Genomic DNA, 16030 nt, shown 5'->3' on the forward strand with positions numbered 1-16030 from the left:
GCAAGTCCATTGCTGATATACATTTATATAATTTCTTTTTTCCTGCTGGTGCCTCAAATAAATCCAATCCATCTGTGCCACTCATTCCTGCTTTTGAAGCAGAAATATAACTCTGCTAAACTCCTACAACATCCCCCACCCCAAAATCCCAGGGGTAAAAGGCAGTTTCCTAAAGCAAGTTCAGCTGCCACAGAGTGAAGATGGCTCTGAGGTTGTTCAGGCTTTAGAGAGTTAAGCAAATCCTATGAGCACATGGTGTAAAAATATTCTGGGGTGTTTTGCATGTGCTTAGAGGTCACAGACACTCCGTGGTTTGCATATGTCTGCTCATATGCCAGCTGGGATAGTGAGCACTAAGTTGTATTTTCCAAGTAAATACATCTGTTCAGCTCTTCCCCCTCCCAGTTCCACTCCATTTGATTATCTTCTAGCTGGAACAAGCAGGGAGGCTCTGTCTCAAGCACTGTGAGCCACAGAAAAACCCTCACATTCAAGGTCAGGTTGCTGGTTCACTTATCTGAAATGATCAAGGCAAACTTGACAGAAAAAGAGAAAAACCCAAACTCACAGCAAGGCTGGCAGCCTGTTGAGAAGTAAGCAACAAAAATAAATGATAAAAACAGAGCCTTTGCTAAGCATCAGGAAATTTTGGATGTAAAAAAACCTAATCAAACCAAAACCCAAGATATTAACCAGAAGGGATCACTCTGGCTGGGAGCCCTCCCTCTCGCTGCCCACATGAAAAAACAAACCCAGGCATGAAGCAAACTTCAGGATTTCCTTCAAAAATTCCCCACACCTCCCATAAAAAGTCAACAACAGTAGCACTACCAGCTCTAGTAATCTCATGTCCCAGATCTAGCAGGCAGACACACCAGAGGTGCCTGATAACCAGTTAAGTCATATGAAAACCAGGCAAATCTTTCCTTACCACTCAATACTTCTCTTTTTATTTCAGGTTTTTATGATACAGAGAGTTTCACAATACCCTGCAGACCACAACACTCCTTCCAGCTTTCCCTCTCCTGGGTTGTATCTCTGTTTATTTCCAGTTTAAAACTCAGCCTTGAAACATACTTCTTGATTTAGGCTGTTCCCTCAGAGAGACTCCACAGTATTACACCAAAAGATCACTTCTTTCTTTTTCCACAAAATGCATTTTGAGGCAGTGATAAATGCTAGAAATTCCAATATGCTGCACAGTGTGCTGTTCACCCTGAGAGCTCCAATGATGGGTGATAGGTGTTGGTATTTCACAAAAAGCATTCCAGAGCCTGTGAGAAATTGGGGAGCATTGAAACTACCATTCAATATTCCTGAAAAAAAAGGAAAAGGGTGGGAGAGACAGCACCAAACAAAATCTGAGACTCATTTACTCCAAAAGAATATGTACAATGGCCAAACTACCAGCTCAGCTCACTGCTGGTGACAGTCTGGTTGCCAGATCTCAAAATACTTTCTGTGCTTTAGTCCCATCAGTTAAAAGACACAAACATGGAGAGAAGCAGAAGGAATTCTGAAAAAAAATGTTTACTACAATCCCACCACAAATCTGGGAATTTTACCTCCTGGATGAATTCCTGAACTCCACAGCACTTGCTGTGGAGCTGAGAACAAAGGAGACAGGGCTGGAGCTCACAGCTCTCAGAACAGCAAGGTCACACACAATATCTCTTCATTCATCCCTCTGCTCACCTTTTTGCTGGATAGTTCAGTGTTGATAAAACAACACAGGATTCCCAAGGCACTCATGTACAGATCCAAAGGCTTGGGACAGTAGGTGGAGCAGGAGTCCTCATATTCCCTCAAAACACCCCAAATTTAACATGCCAGGAACACATTTTGGTGCTGAGGAACAAGGTCAGCCCATGGTGTGCAGGCAGGGTTAGAAATGTGGTGCAGGAGCACACACAAAATAATCCTGCATGTCCCAGCTATGAAAGCTTCTCTGTGGCACAGAAATCCCTTCTGGGGTGGCCTCAAGGGATTTCCTTCAGGGACTGACAGCAAAATTTTTTTGAATTAAAAAAATGTTAAATTTAACCTGAAGTTAAAACCAGTGACTCCCATCAAGTTCCCATTAGTTATTTTGGAGGATACTTTCTCAGTATTTCATGTATTAGTTGTTAATGTTTGATGCAGAAGTTCACCATGTAGGCAATGATCTCTTGCCACGTGAAACACTGCTCGTGGAACAAGTGCTTTTCCTTAACCCTGTAGGACAGGTTTATAGTGCCTCTCCTTGTCTGTGCTGAAGAGGTTTGTGTTAGAACTGGGGAAAGAAATATTAATAAAACCCACGTGCTTAAAGGTTTCCCCATTTCACAGCAAGAAAGAGAACAAAGCTGGTAATGAAATGTATTCATTGTGGAAACAAAAGAAAATATTTCACAAATATATCTGAGAGTCTAAATTGATATATTTTCCCCCAGAACTGACAGCAGTTCTTGAAGAGAGCAAGGGACCTTGCAAAGACACTTAAGACACATAAATTAACCAAACAAAGCCAAGATCGTGGTCAATACAAGTTCACATTCAATACTTCAAGATTGATTATATTTAGAAGAAAGGCTTAAGACATGTTAGCTGCAAAAGCTGGAAACATCCCACTCAAGTAAGATATAGACACTACACAGGGAAGATAATTAAGTATTTAAAGAGCTTATCTAAGGCTGGTGAGATTTTCTATAATTTAAAAGCTTTCAATCACAATCTTTTTTGAAGACTCCTCTGCTTTATTTATACAGCAGTGCTCACAATGCAAGAATGGCTTGTGAATTCTGTGGCCTGCATTCTACAAAAGGTTGACTGAGATTAAACTTTTTTTTCTTCCGATTGTGACAGCTGTAATTGAGGTGAGACACATGAAAAACAATAAAACTTCCTTATGAATGTAGAGCTGCTACACCTGGAGCTGAGCCACAGAGAAAATCCTCATCCTCTCTGCTGAAAGTAAATCCTGGAAGAGAGAATACTCTAGTCCCTGTTGAAAATATCACAGCTCTAATGAAGGCTATTAAAATTCCCTTTTTGCTCAGGAAACACCAATAATGCCACTCTGAAGACTGTAACAGTACTGTGATTCCATGAAGATGAGATATAAAGGCATTATGGTGAATTTGAGGATAATTCAATACCAGAATGATTTTCCTTAGTCTCCTTGACTAAATGCAGTGTCAACTAATGCTGAATCAAATCCCACTGGACAGGCTTTGAGAGGACCATGTAAAAAAGGGAAAAAGTTCTATCCTGGAGACAACAAATCTATTTTTCCTACTTACTCCATTTTAAATCCAGTAAGAGAAATTAATGAAACAGTGCTAAGGAATCCTGGTGGTTATATATATATAATTTTATATAAAATGCTTCTTTTATGAGAAGATTTCAGTTCTCAGGAGAAGTTGGGTTTGTGACTGAGCATAAAACCTTCCATGAGCAGAGTGATGCTCTGAAGGGCCTCAACAAAAGGCAAAAAAAACAATGTACCAAAATTCTGGGTCATCCTTCAAGCACCATATTCTTGACACAGGTAAAAAACCAAATTATCTGCAAGGCTCCTCAAGTAGAGCACAGGTAAGGTTAAGTAAAAGGGAGGTGAGAGAAAACAATGTAAGAGCAAGCACGAAAGTGTTTATATTTAGAGTTTCCACCTCAAAATCATGGAAAATACTGGTACATCACTATCTGATGAGCAATCTGGGTCAGAGGACTCAGTAATACCACACTGCTGATCAAAAGGCAGCAGGATACGGTCAGCAGTGTGCACAAGGGTTGGTCAAAAAGTTGTGAGCAGCAGCAGCAGCAAAAGAAGGTTTTGCTGTAATATGAAGGAAAGAAAAGAGAAAATTATAGAAACGAGTAATCCAAACCTCTTCCATTTTAATTTGTGTCTGTACCCTGCTGAGGGAACAAACAGTTTGTAAGTTGTAGGCTGTCATGTAAGTCAGTAGTAGCTTCAGGGTAATAAATAGGACAGTAAAGCATATGCAAAGTCTGATTTATGGGATCCAAACAGAGAGAGCCCAAGTCTTGCAGCTATTTGCATCTTCCTCACATGCAAACAAGCACTGATGGAAAGTTTCCTGCTGAGAGAGAGGCAAGAAATGCACTGGAGAGAAACCTGGTTAGAACAAAAAACAAAAGGAGAAACAGGACTGGAATAATTACTTTGGACAGGGGCTTTGTGTATCTTGGCATCAGAGAAGAGCATAATCACAGAATCACAGAAGGGTTTGGGTTGGAAGGGATCTTAAAGATCATTTAATTTAAATCCCCTGCCATGGGCAAGGACACCTTCCACTGTCCCAGGCTGCTCCAAGCCCTGTCCAGCCTGGCCTTGGGCACTGCCAGGGATCCAGGGGCAGCCCCAGCCTCTCTGGGCACCCTGTGCCAGGGCCTCACCACTCTCTGAGTAAAGAATTTCATCCCACCATCGAATCTAAATCTCTTCTCTTTTAGTTTAAAACCATTCCTGTTCACCTTGAAGGTGTAATAGTGCAGCTGCTCAGCAGGCAGTGTGGACTTTTGGGAGCTAGGAAACATCTGTTATGGGTTTTTCTTCTCAAATTCTTAGGCCAATTAATAAAATAGTTGCTGTAACCATCACCCTGTTGCTCAGCAGGTTTCTGGTCTTAGATCTTTAAAAGTCACAGCTGGACAGGGCTGATGGGGAGGTGTGAGCTGAACTAGCTCCCAGTCCCAGGGAAGGTAAAATCAGCACATCAGAGTTGGAAAGCAGAGCAACAGGTTTGAGGGGGTGATTCTATGGGAAGCATATTCCATCAGCTTGCAGCTAGAATGGATGCTGGGAAATTATTTGCTGCAAAAAACGAAGCATTCTTCAGCTAGGTAGAGATGTAAAAGAAGGCTGCAAAATCTCCTCTCCAAACTGCAGGTTTGGCTGTTCCCTTGTCTCACAGCCTCAGTGCTGAATGGTGAACGAACTTCCCAGTGATCATTCTTTCCTCAGCACTGCAACAGGCTCTTCAATCTCCTCATTCAGACAGGACAAATGCAAACATCAGCTACATCAGCTGCTCCCTGGAGCTCAGTTACACTGCCTCAGAAAGCAAATCAGCCCAGCTCCAGCATTCACAGCTAAATGCTATGCAAACATTGAAAATCCCATTCACCTGAAATCCTGACACAAACTCCTGCACTGGTCTCAATTCAGAAGCACTCACAGACTCCAAAAGCCTTCTGCCATCCCCCAGATTGGGAGCTGAGAAGGTTCTGGAGCTGCCTTAATGCCAGTATCATTAACCCCATCAGTCAAATGTTTACAGAGATCCATCATTTTTTTCTTCATGAACTTTCAACCTTTTTTACTTTAGGATTAGAGGCTCATCTTGTAAATGACAGTTTCTAAACCAGCAGAGGAGTTTAACCTTGTCTGTAGTGGTGTGTTGAAAGGAGGGAGAAGAGTGTGTGTGGCACCCAGACCTGGAATCTCTGATGGCTGAACGAGAAGAGATTGTTTAAGGAAGGGTTAGACCTCACCACAATCCAAGGTCCTTCAAGATGTACAAAGCCAAAGAAAGCTAAGTTCAGTAAATCAGGGCAGTTTTAAGAAACAACAAATAATTTTAACTGGTTTATATCTTGCCTTGCAGTTTGTTAAAAAACAATAAAACTCTGGGCACATGTTTCACACATCATAAGAAACCCAACTGTGCACTGTGCAGACTCACAGGATGCTGCCAGCAAAGAATGAAAGCTCAAATCAAGGCAAAGACAGCTGGGGAATTCATCAGCTCCTGGCTCAGGGCAGAAGTTGTCCCTTTCCACAGGTGATGTTCAACTTCTTAGTTCAGTGTCCAACAACAAATGCAAGACTTCTGCAGAAAGCCTGTTAGTTACAGGAATTACTGCATGTCTGAAAGGGATCAGCAGCTGAATTTCTTTAGCATCTGGTGCTGCAAAAATTTTTAGAAGTTTCAGTAACGACACTGGCTTTAGGTATTTGCATCTACAGAAACAATTTTCTCTTTTCTTTGGAAATTAATTGGTTTCTCCCACACAGATGGGATCTACAGGTCTCCCTGTATTGCAAAATCCATCCTTTTTTTTGCAAGTTCATTATTAGACTCTTCTACTAACAATTATCCATTCTTACTAAGAAATCTGGTGCATCTTAGCTTGCTTTTCACATCAAGTAAAATATTACTTTTTTAGTGGGTTTGGGTTTTCTTTTCTTCTGCAAAAGAAATATGTTTTGATGTGAAAGGGATATCTCTGCCCTGCTGAGGTGACAGCTCAACAGCTCAACAGCTCAACAATTACATCCCAGAAATGCCTAAATCTTTCTGAGCCATACCAGAATCTTCACCATCACCATCCACAAATGGTGACAGATGATGTTTTCAAGGGAGTTTTCTTGAATGGAAAGCAGTTAACAGCATTGTAATAACAGGGTGGATAACTTAAGACCAGCTTTAGATGTTATTTTTCAGGAGAAGCCCATTAATAACTTCCCCACAATTAAGCAGGCAGAGGAAGGATGAGCAGAAGAAAGTTAACAATGAATGTGACCCATCTTCCCTGCTAAGCCTGTAAGCTCAGTCATAAGCAAAAAAAAAGTGTAATTTTGAATTTTAGTATCACATGAGCATCATTAACAATCAACTTGCATGAAAATTTGTCAGTTAAAAAGGAGCAAAGAATGAAAAGCTGCCAGGCTTTTGGATAATAGCACATATCTGGTGGTCTTTCACTGCAAGAACACTTCCAGCACAGGGAGCAAAGGCACAGGGATGTGTTCTTGGTATTTTATGTTCTTTTCTGAGCATCAACAGTCCTGAATTAATTTCTATTTTGTTGCCTTAAACCTTCTTAATATTTCTAACTAGAAATGAAGAGGTTTGCATGTATATCATGTGTTTAGTCAAGACACTCAGTGGTGTGATAGAAGAGCCATTATCATTTCTCAGGCTGTTGGAAACAAGGTCAAGTTTAAGCCAGAACTCCCTCATCTTACACAGGAACAAAAAGGCTGCTGAAGAGAGAAACAAAAAAATTTGGGAAAAATATAGATTGAATTGCCAATACACCATTAGTTTATGAATTTGTCTTGTACCCCTTGCAGCTTCATATTCCTCCTGAATATGTTTGTTTACACCCTGCTGATTAATACAAACAAGAGAAAGCGTATTCTGGACCATCACTGCAAGTCTGTGTGGCACTGGATGCAATGCTGAAAATGGGATCCTTTATATAAACTGCACATTTATCACTTCTCAAGAAAATGGCTTCATTTCCCACCTCTGTTTTATAAGTTAAACATAAGGAGAGAGAAGTATTTCCTTTTGAGAGGATTCACATTTCATACTGCTGAAAATCTACAACAGCTTTGTCTTCCATCTCCTTCACTGGCTTCACTGATGTTAAGTTGGATGGAAAGAATTGGAGTTACAGTTCTTGGTGAGTGTTTGTAATCTCTTTGTCTCCCCATTTCTTACCACACTCCCACCCCATGATTAAACTGAGTTAAAGCAACTGCTACTGAACTGCACTGAATTAAACAGAGCAGTGACAAGTTCAATTACCAGTGACACCAATGAAGGGATTGTTACACTCCTTACACCACTGTGACTGCAAAGAAATAAATGGAGAAGTGGCTTTTTCAGACATTGTGTTAATGACAGAGCCATCCTCCCTCACTCAGCTATTTCACAGGCAGCAGAACCCTCACACACAGTCTGGATGCACTCACTCTGTGCTGCTGTGGTGCTCAAAGGAGCTGCATCATTATGTGCTTTATCAAATCTGTGCTCAGCTTCTCACAGCACGTGGATCTTCTGAACACTGAACTTGCGTAAACTGGGAGAAAACAGGGAAAGAGAGAGCAGGCAGCCCGAGGGAACCCTTACATCAGTGTCCTGACAGCGCTGGGAGCAGCAGCCAGGGACTGACTCCTGCTCACTTTGGTAACTGGTAACTTTGAGGGCCTTGATTAATGTGCAGAACTCACATTAAATGTGCCCAGAAACTTCTGTGATCTGGATGAACCTGATAAATTCAGATAGGAATCTGCACACCTGTCAGGTACTTATTAATGCACATGGAAAGGAAAGGTGTTGGGTTTTTTTAAACAGTAAAATCTAAACCAGATGTGCCACAGTAGGGGTTGTCTCTCAAGAAGTTCTAAGGGACAGAGGGACGTGGTCTGCCAGCCACCCTGATGGCAAAAGAGGACAGGGGCAATACAGAACCTGCTTTCATCTCCCATCTCCTGCGTGAAGTATCACCAACAGAGGTTATATTACCCCATGATGGCAAGGATGTTATGTTTGTTAAAATGAGCACATTTGGCACGAATATCTCAGGGTATAGAACTGTCTGTGTATCAGGCATGAAAATATTAAAACAAACAAACAAACAAACAAACAAACAAAAACCAATACAGAAAATATTGAAATAGTCTTTTTCATATTCATCACATTTCTCCATAACAGCTCTATAGGAAGTGAAAAACCTTGGAGCTGGTGATTCTCCTCTATGATTACAAGGACAGCTGTCTTTCCATCCCAGGAACACATTCCAGAGTATGGTACACACAAATTAACCAATTACTTTCATACCCACACTGAACTTCTTGTTTGTAAGGAAATCACTGCAGAGCCTGATGTGACATTTTTAGAACCAGCTCCAGCCCGAGATCAGGCTCAGCTGAAGAACAAAGATGTTTTCTTTTCTTACGACTTTTAACTCCAAAAATTCTTTCTCCTAGTAGCACTTCCTGATGCTGAATAATTAACTAAAACTACTCTGGAGTCAGCTCCAGTAATAAATACTGAGACAGCCAAAATACCTGTAGAGCTTTTCCTTGATGAGTCTGTCTTAGAACTGTAAATGTGAAATGTGAAATTTTCACTGTGTATTTCATACTGGAGAAGCTTCCATGCAAGGATTTATTTAAATAGGTAATTATTTATCATGTTTTTCACACCTGAGAATCTCAATTCCAACAACTTGGCAGGGGTTTTTTGATTCAGTTCATTGTTTAGTGCTTGTGTCTATGTTGGTTTGTGGTTTGGGGTTGGTATGGGTTTTTTTTTTGTAAATTCTGGTGTCTGCTTTTAGGAAGGGACTCGATCACTGGAGCAGATTTCAGTGTGTACCTGGTGAGTTAATGAACAGATGGTGGAATTACAGTGACGAACATCACACCAGAAGAGCCCCAGAGAGAGAGTGGTAAACAACTCTGCCAAGGAGCCCACCTCTCCCTGTGGTGTCACTCAAGGCAGCAGCTCCTCGTGTGACTGCTAAAAACAAGAGCTGGCTGTCCCAAATGTCACAGCCACGGCAGAAAGCCTCTCAGGTAAGAGACAGGTGATTTTTTCAACCAAACACCTTGAAAATCAACGAAGACAAAACTGAAGAGAACTAGAACATCCCCTTGGAGGTCTGCAGAGAGGCTGTGCTGAGGCTCAACAGGCTCCTCCTCCCCCTGTAGCAGCAGGACAGACCCTAGGGAAGTGCCAGGAGCCTTAAAAGAATGGTAAGGTAGCAACAGGTAGCAGGAAAATAATTTTGAGAGGCTTCTGGAGAATGAAAATCTCAGAAAAACTGGCTCATAAAAATAGGTTATAGATGCTGTAATACTCGCTCTTTATTAGCTCTGCACGGATTCCTATCATACATTGAGTGATTAATTTGGGCATCCAGAGCACCTGAAAGGGATCAAGGAAACAAAAACAACTGCAAGGAATCCTCCATACACCCTGACAGAGTTTAAAATGTTACCCACAGCCTTACCTAATGTGACAAGTGTCCTGGAAGGACACCACCATTAATACAGATCTTCAATGATAAAATTCCAGCCAATTTCCACAGCATTTTAAACAATCTTTACACAAGCAAGGCCTACATTTTGCTCAGAATACAAGTAACTGCCACGCAGCTTTTACTTAAAAGAAAATTATAGGCAAGAAATGTTCCATTCAGTGGAATGTGAGCAGTGTAGTGAGACAGAGAATCTTTAGGTTTTTTTTTTTTTAAACTGCCCTGTACAAAATTGTATTAAATTACTGCGTGTGCACCAGTAAAAGAGAAGAAATAGAGAGGAGCTATTTCCACTGGAGCACCAAAGGATGGCAAGGGGTGCAGATGGAAATGATAGGTTTTTCTGGCCTGGCTATTATGATTGGAGAGTGCAAAGAGAAGAATGAATGTATTGTCATTTATACAAGCCAGAAGACAGAGGAGCATTAGCACATGCAGCAAATAGCTGCCTGGAGAACAGCATTTTCACAGGATTACAAATGTATCTCCTGCCACTAAACATACTGGAATAATTTGGAACTAAGACTGTTATATTCTTTTGTATAAGATTGCCAGTAATTTCTTTTCAGTAATATATTGCTCTCAGTGAAGGTGCCCACAGCCAAAGGTGGTGTGTGTTTAATTTCAGTGATCATTCCATTTACTGAAACAGGCATTTCCTGTCCAATTTGGAGTTTAGGAGTATACACATTTCAAAGTAAAACCTCCATTTTGATTATCTACCAAACTTTTCTCATTCAATATCAAGAAATGTAAACTACTTTCTGTTCTAAATACTCCAATAAAACTTCTTATGCACAAACAGATCTTTCAGTTAAGAAGATTACATAGACACACTTTTAAATCTTAATCTTTGTTGAAGAAGCACCCTGTGATTTTATGTTCCTCTGATCAAGAGAAAGCATGTGAGAAGCAGAGATTTAGCTTGGATTTAGCAGGTTTAGGAGCAGGACTATCAATTGAGCAAAACCTCAATTACAGGCTAATTGAATGTATGCTCAAGTACATTATTACAATTCAATAATCATCTCTTCAGAATGAAACAATTCCAATTTGCTTTCATTTCCACCTGTGCACATGCATGACAAATTTGTTATTATTCACATTAAAATTAGTCAGGCTGGGTGGAAGCCCCAGTGTGTCACAGGGTGGCACCAGACTGACCTCAAATGAGCCACTTCACCTCACCTGCTTCCTAATCAGGGACCTTCCCACAGCAACATTATCCCATTGAAGTTTCTTCCAGCTAGGTGCATTGCTGAGCAATCCAGCAATGAAGCCATCAGCATCTTTCCTGCTGGACATACAGCCATTCATGGTTTTAATTTATTCTTCTATTTTTTCCCTGCTTGTATTAACAAACATGAAGTTCCAGGCACCTGACTGAGCCTGGAATGCTCTGATACCTGCTTGCTCTGGGAGGTTGCCTTGCCTCTATTTAGCTGGTACAATCCTAGGTGTGCCACTCCTGGCAGCTCAATTCCCTTTTAATTGTGAATTAATTCCTCCAGATTTGAACAAGATACGGGATCACAGGTGGGAATTAAAAGCACTTGGCATCCAGCACAAGCATTCTCCTCGTGATCTGTGTTATCTAAACATCTGCACTACACAGCAGTCCAAGGCATGACAAAGGCACCTGCTCACCAAAGGACACAATCAGCTGGCAGAAAGCAGCACAGTGGACAACTTGTTCTCGTTTCTACAGCTGCCTTCTGTTTTCATATCTTCCATTTAGATCAGCAAATTATACCCTGGGAGCAGACCCAGACCTCAAATTCCTCTCACCCCAAACAACAGAGTACCTCAGGAACAACTCAGTCACCTTCTGAGCTCACCACCCGAGAGGCAGTGAGCACTCCTGTGGTGCAGCTCAAGGTAAGCTTAAAAAATAAATAAGATAGTAAGATATACAAGTAGAGTAGAGTAGAGTAGAGTAGTGCAGAGTACAGTAGAGTAGAGTAGGACAGGACAGAACAGGACAGGACAGGACAGGACAGAAATCCCCCCAGCATAGGGGATAGGGCTTCACCACCTGCCTCGTGAAGGTGAGATTAAGACACACCTTGCATGTGTCAGGCTCTTGAATCATATAAATTAACATGGCTAAAATCCAATCACCCTTCAAGAGCTACTGATGCTTCCACTCTGGACTTCAGGGCGTCAGCAGAATCAATCCCAGCATCTACTGCCAGCAGCCCTGAACAGTCTCTCCTGACATGCAGTGCTCCATCACCACATTATTTTTGCCTTAATGGAATACTGGAGTGGAAAGCAGGTGAAGCTGACTGACAGCCAAACTGTTCAGCTGACTACAGTAAAAGTCTCCATAGCCACCATATTTTACTACAGAAGTTTAAAGAGGGCTGTGTCCAAAGCCTAAATTCAAATACTCAAGATACCAACTTAAACTCACGTCACCTCTACCCTTTTTTCCTATCTTAACGTGAATGAAAGAAGGTCCAACAGAATGCAAATCTTTACAGACAGTTATCTTCCAGGAGGAAACACTCCTGTTGCACGAACGTGCTGGTTTGCTGGTCCTGAATCAAGGGTTTAAAAGAATTAAAAGCATTAAGAGTTTAGCTAGATGTATAGGAGCAATGTATATTAATTAAGAATTTAGCAAGAAGAGTAGAAGCAATGTAAAAGGGTTAATTATTAGCTGATGGTGTTAGTTAGAGCTGATACAATACATAATTTGCTTGACTTTGTTGTATTTGTAGAACCAGGATAGGGCATTGTAAAGATGAAGAAACCACAACTGCACCTGTGCCCCAAAACCAGCCAGAACCAGGCTAGGGGACTTGGACTATGGCCAAGGGACCAGAGAGCCTGACAACAAGACAAAGGTGAAAAGTTCACCATGAAGAAGACGTTCCTGGCTTCATCTTTGCAGACCACTCACCCATTTCAAGCAAAGGACTGCGTGAGCATGAAAGGACTGAGCTCGCTTCAATGTGAAGCGGGGCTAGGTAGGGTCAGGTAATGCATACATGTGGACATATGAGGTAATGATGTGAGTCTGTACGATTTCTGTGAATAACTAGAGAGCTGGACCTCTGTGATTTTTGCACATGTCTTTGGGAGGCGCTCCCCATGTGCTCAGTGCTGCTATAAACATGACATTTCCTACTGTAATGAGCTGGAGAGTGGTGGGTCCAGTGTTTCTGAGGCCTGAGAGTTGCTAGGTTTTCCAAGGGAAACTTTTCAAGACTTTTTCCTTTCCCAAACAACTTTGTGTAAATAACTATTCTTCCCGTAACATTTCTAAGTAAACAATATTCCTTTCCCATAACAACCTCTCTCCCAGGTGTTGTTTGTGTTACTTAACCAATGGAGAGAGGTGTCCATCCCATGGACCAACAATGCGCCCTCTTAGCGCAGCGGGTTATAAAAAGGCTGAATGAATTGTAATTAAAGCCTTTGGATTCTCTTCTGCCTGCTGACTGGAGCCAGGCGTTTTTATTTCATGTCCAGCAGGGACAGAGAGGCTCCTGCCCGTGCTCAGGCCTACCTTTGACGATGAGCTCGGCGTAGTTGGAGACGCCGGAGCCGCCGTCGGAGCGGATGACGCAGCGGTACTTGCTGACGCTGCGCTGCGACGTGTCAGCCACGCTGACCGTGGCCGAGAAGCGCCGGTGGTTGACCACTCGAGTGACCATCAGGGCCGTGTCCCTCCCATTCCACTGCTGCAGAGGCACAGAGAAATAAGGCCATTAGGGAGACAGGCAGGTGATGCATTGGTGCATCCGTGTGTGGTTCACTCTCTGGGGTGAGCTCTGTGTTCACGTTGCTGGCAGAGGTTTTGTACAAGCAGAGCTTTTCAAGAGTTCAGCCACTCCCTCAGGAGATCCAAAGGGCTGTGTGAGCTGGGCCCTAAATATTCCTTTACACAGGTGAGGGTGGGCGGGCCCTGGCACAGGGTGTCCAGAGAAGCTGTGGCTGCCCCTGGATCCCTGGAAGTATCCAAGGCCAGGCTGGACAGGGCTTGGAGCAGCCTGGGATAGTGGAAGGTGTCCCTGCCTGTGGCAGGAGGGTGTGGGACTGGATTAATTTTAAGGTCCCTTTCAACCCAAACTTGTGATTCTATGATATATTTAAGTCTGCATTTCTATTTAATATTTGAGATCTAGCTGGGCTTTTGATGTGTTCAAAGGATACAAAGAGGGTGAAGAATTTAGAAGGGAACCCATAAGAGGGGCAGGACATTGAGGACACCTGGCTTGGTCAGAGGAGGAAAGAGGAGACTCAGGTCAGATCCCATCAGGGGCTGCAGCTCCTCCTGAGGCGCAGCTCTGAGCTCTGCTCTGGGACCCAGGGAATGGCTGGAGCTGTGCCAGGGAGGGTCAGGCTGGAGATCAGGGCAGGTTCTTCCCCAGAGGGTGCTGGCACTGCCCAGGCTCCCCAGGGAATGGGCACGGCCCCGAGGCTGCCAGAGCTCCAGGAGCCTTTGGACAGCACTGCCAGGGATGAACAGGGTGGGATTTTGGGGTGTCTGTGCAGGGACAGGGGCTGGGCTCAACAGTCCTTGTGTGTCCCTTCCAGCTCAGGACAGTCTCTGACTCTCAGATTAGCTCCTGCAAAGGCTGCAGAGTGACAGCTCTGAGTGCCACTGCTCAGTTCCACACAGGGTAATTAGAGGCCCGGCTTGGATGGGAAAACACAACAGCTGAAGGCTTTGTGTTCACCTGGGAAAACACTACAAATGAACAGATTCTGTAAATTTGGCCTTTTCAGATGCAAAACTCTGATTCTGGACCAATTTAAATAAATTGGTTGGATGAGCAGACATCCTTGTATATCCAGCATTCCCCAATAAACCTCTCCACCAATGCCAGACCACATTTTTCCAACTGGAAACGGGACAGACAAAGAATTAGCCAGAAATTGTTCTCCACAGTATAAACACCCTAAGTTGCTCATTTGTCCAGTTTATTAGAAATTTCAAAGGAAAGCACATTGCTGTTTTGGCAGTTTCCACTAAACAGTTTTTAGGGGTGTTTCCAAGGCTATTTTCATTAAATGTTGCAGTTTTAGAGAATGGCAAGCAGGTTTTCATTAACAATAGCAATTCTTTCCTCCCCAAACTGCTTCTCACAGGGAAAGGTTCATACTGCTGCAAGTCAGAATTGTTTTTACACACATCTAATTGTAACTGGGGAAATATTTTAAGGAAAGAACCCAGAAAAGATAAAATAAGTCGAAAAATATATCTCAGTGGATGCTAGATGTACACCATAGGCAAATAAATTTCAGCTAAAATATAATTTTAGGAGAAAATGTAGTTTTTAGCTGTGATGAGAGCACAGTTACTGAATGTAAAATAATTTTTATATAATGCCAACTGCATGTCTCACCAACTTATGCCTTTTTCCCAGTACTAATTTTAATTTATATGATTAGATAAGCCAATTCCTTGATTTAAACAAGATTTAAAAATGTTATTTTTAATTTTTATTAAAATGCCTGAAGTCAATCATAAAATTTGATAAAATCTGGTAATTTTTTGACTACAAAGGCCTTTCCTGTCTGCCCCAGATGTTACAACTATGGGGTGATCAAACCCTGAGTCACATCAGTCCAACCTGAGAATAAAACTTTTGGGCTGGCTTTAGTGTTCTCCAAATTATGTTTGCCCTACATACGTGCAACCAAAATCCTCTTGACTTGTTTAGGAGTTAAACATTTAAGAACTCAATGATTTTAAAAGCTTCTGGAATGGTAATGCTGGGAGTCCACATATCAGAGAAATTCAAGGGAAAAGAGAAATTATTGTGTCCTTCACTGGGAAACACGCGCCCCATGTGCTGATGTTGGGGCTGGTGTCTGTTCCATTTCCTAACACTGACCATGAATTCCCAAGGTTTTTCTGCACCCAGCAGAGGAGCAGGACCCACACAAGTTCCATCAGTAGGCTGCAAATAAGACATCCAGAGAGGGAATGTTTTGGTCTTTTAGGAGTGACTAAAAGGAACAACTCCAAATCTGCTGTCAGCGCAGCCAAGGGAAGCTGGGAGCAATGAGAACTGGGTGCAGACTGGGTTTGCCTATTTTAAGCACCCAGGTAAGTAATTTCAGACCTTGGAGATTTCCTTCTGAACAATTATCACCAACTCCAGGCTGAGAAGCTTTTTAGAGGATGAAAGGAAAGCAGATGGCATAATAAAGCAGAAGAGAACTGTTCCTCCCTCTTCTGCTTTATGGCTGAGTGTTTACAGCTACATGGGCATTTGAATTTTGCTGT

The 16030-nt window shown here is 42.3% G+C and overlaps 1 protein-coding gene across 2 annotated transcripts in view; it reads right to left on the minus strand.

The window, feature by feature from the left end:
* PTPRT (protein tyrosine phosphatase receptor type T) overlaps positions 1–16030 on the minus strand; it is a 446577-nt gene that overhangs the window by 255017 nt on the left and 175530 nt on the right. For both annotated transcript variants that reach the window (XM_063404659.1, XM_063404660.1), the window contains exon 6: positions 13301–13475. In XM_063404659.1, coding sequence (XP_063260729.1) covers positions 13301–13475 — 175 coding nt within the window. The remainder of the gene's footprint in view (positions 1–13300; positions 13476–16030) is intronic.

This window comes from Prinia subflava, chromosome 8, assembly GCF_021018805.1.
Source record: "Prinia subflava isolate CZ2003 ecotype Zambia chromosome 8, Cam_Psub_1.2, whole genome shotgun sequence".
Classification (NCBI taxonomy): Eukaryota; Metazoa; Chordata; class Aves; order Passeriformes; family Cisticolidae; genus Prinia; species Prinia subflava.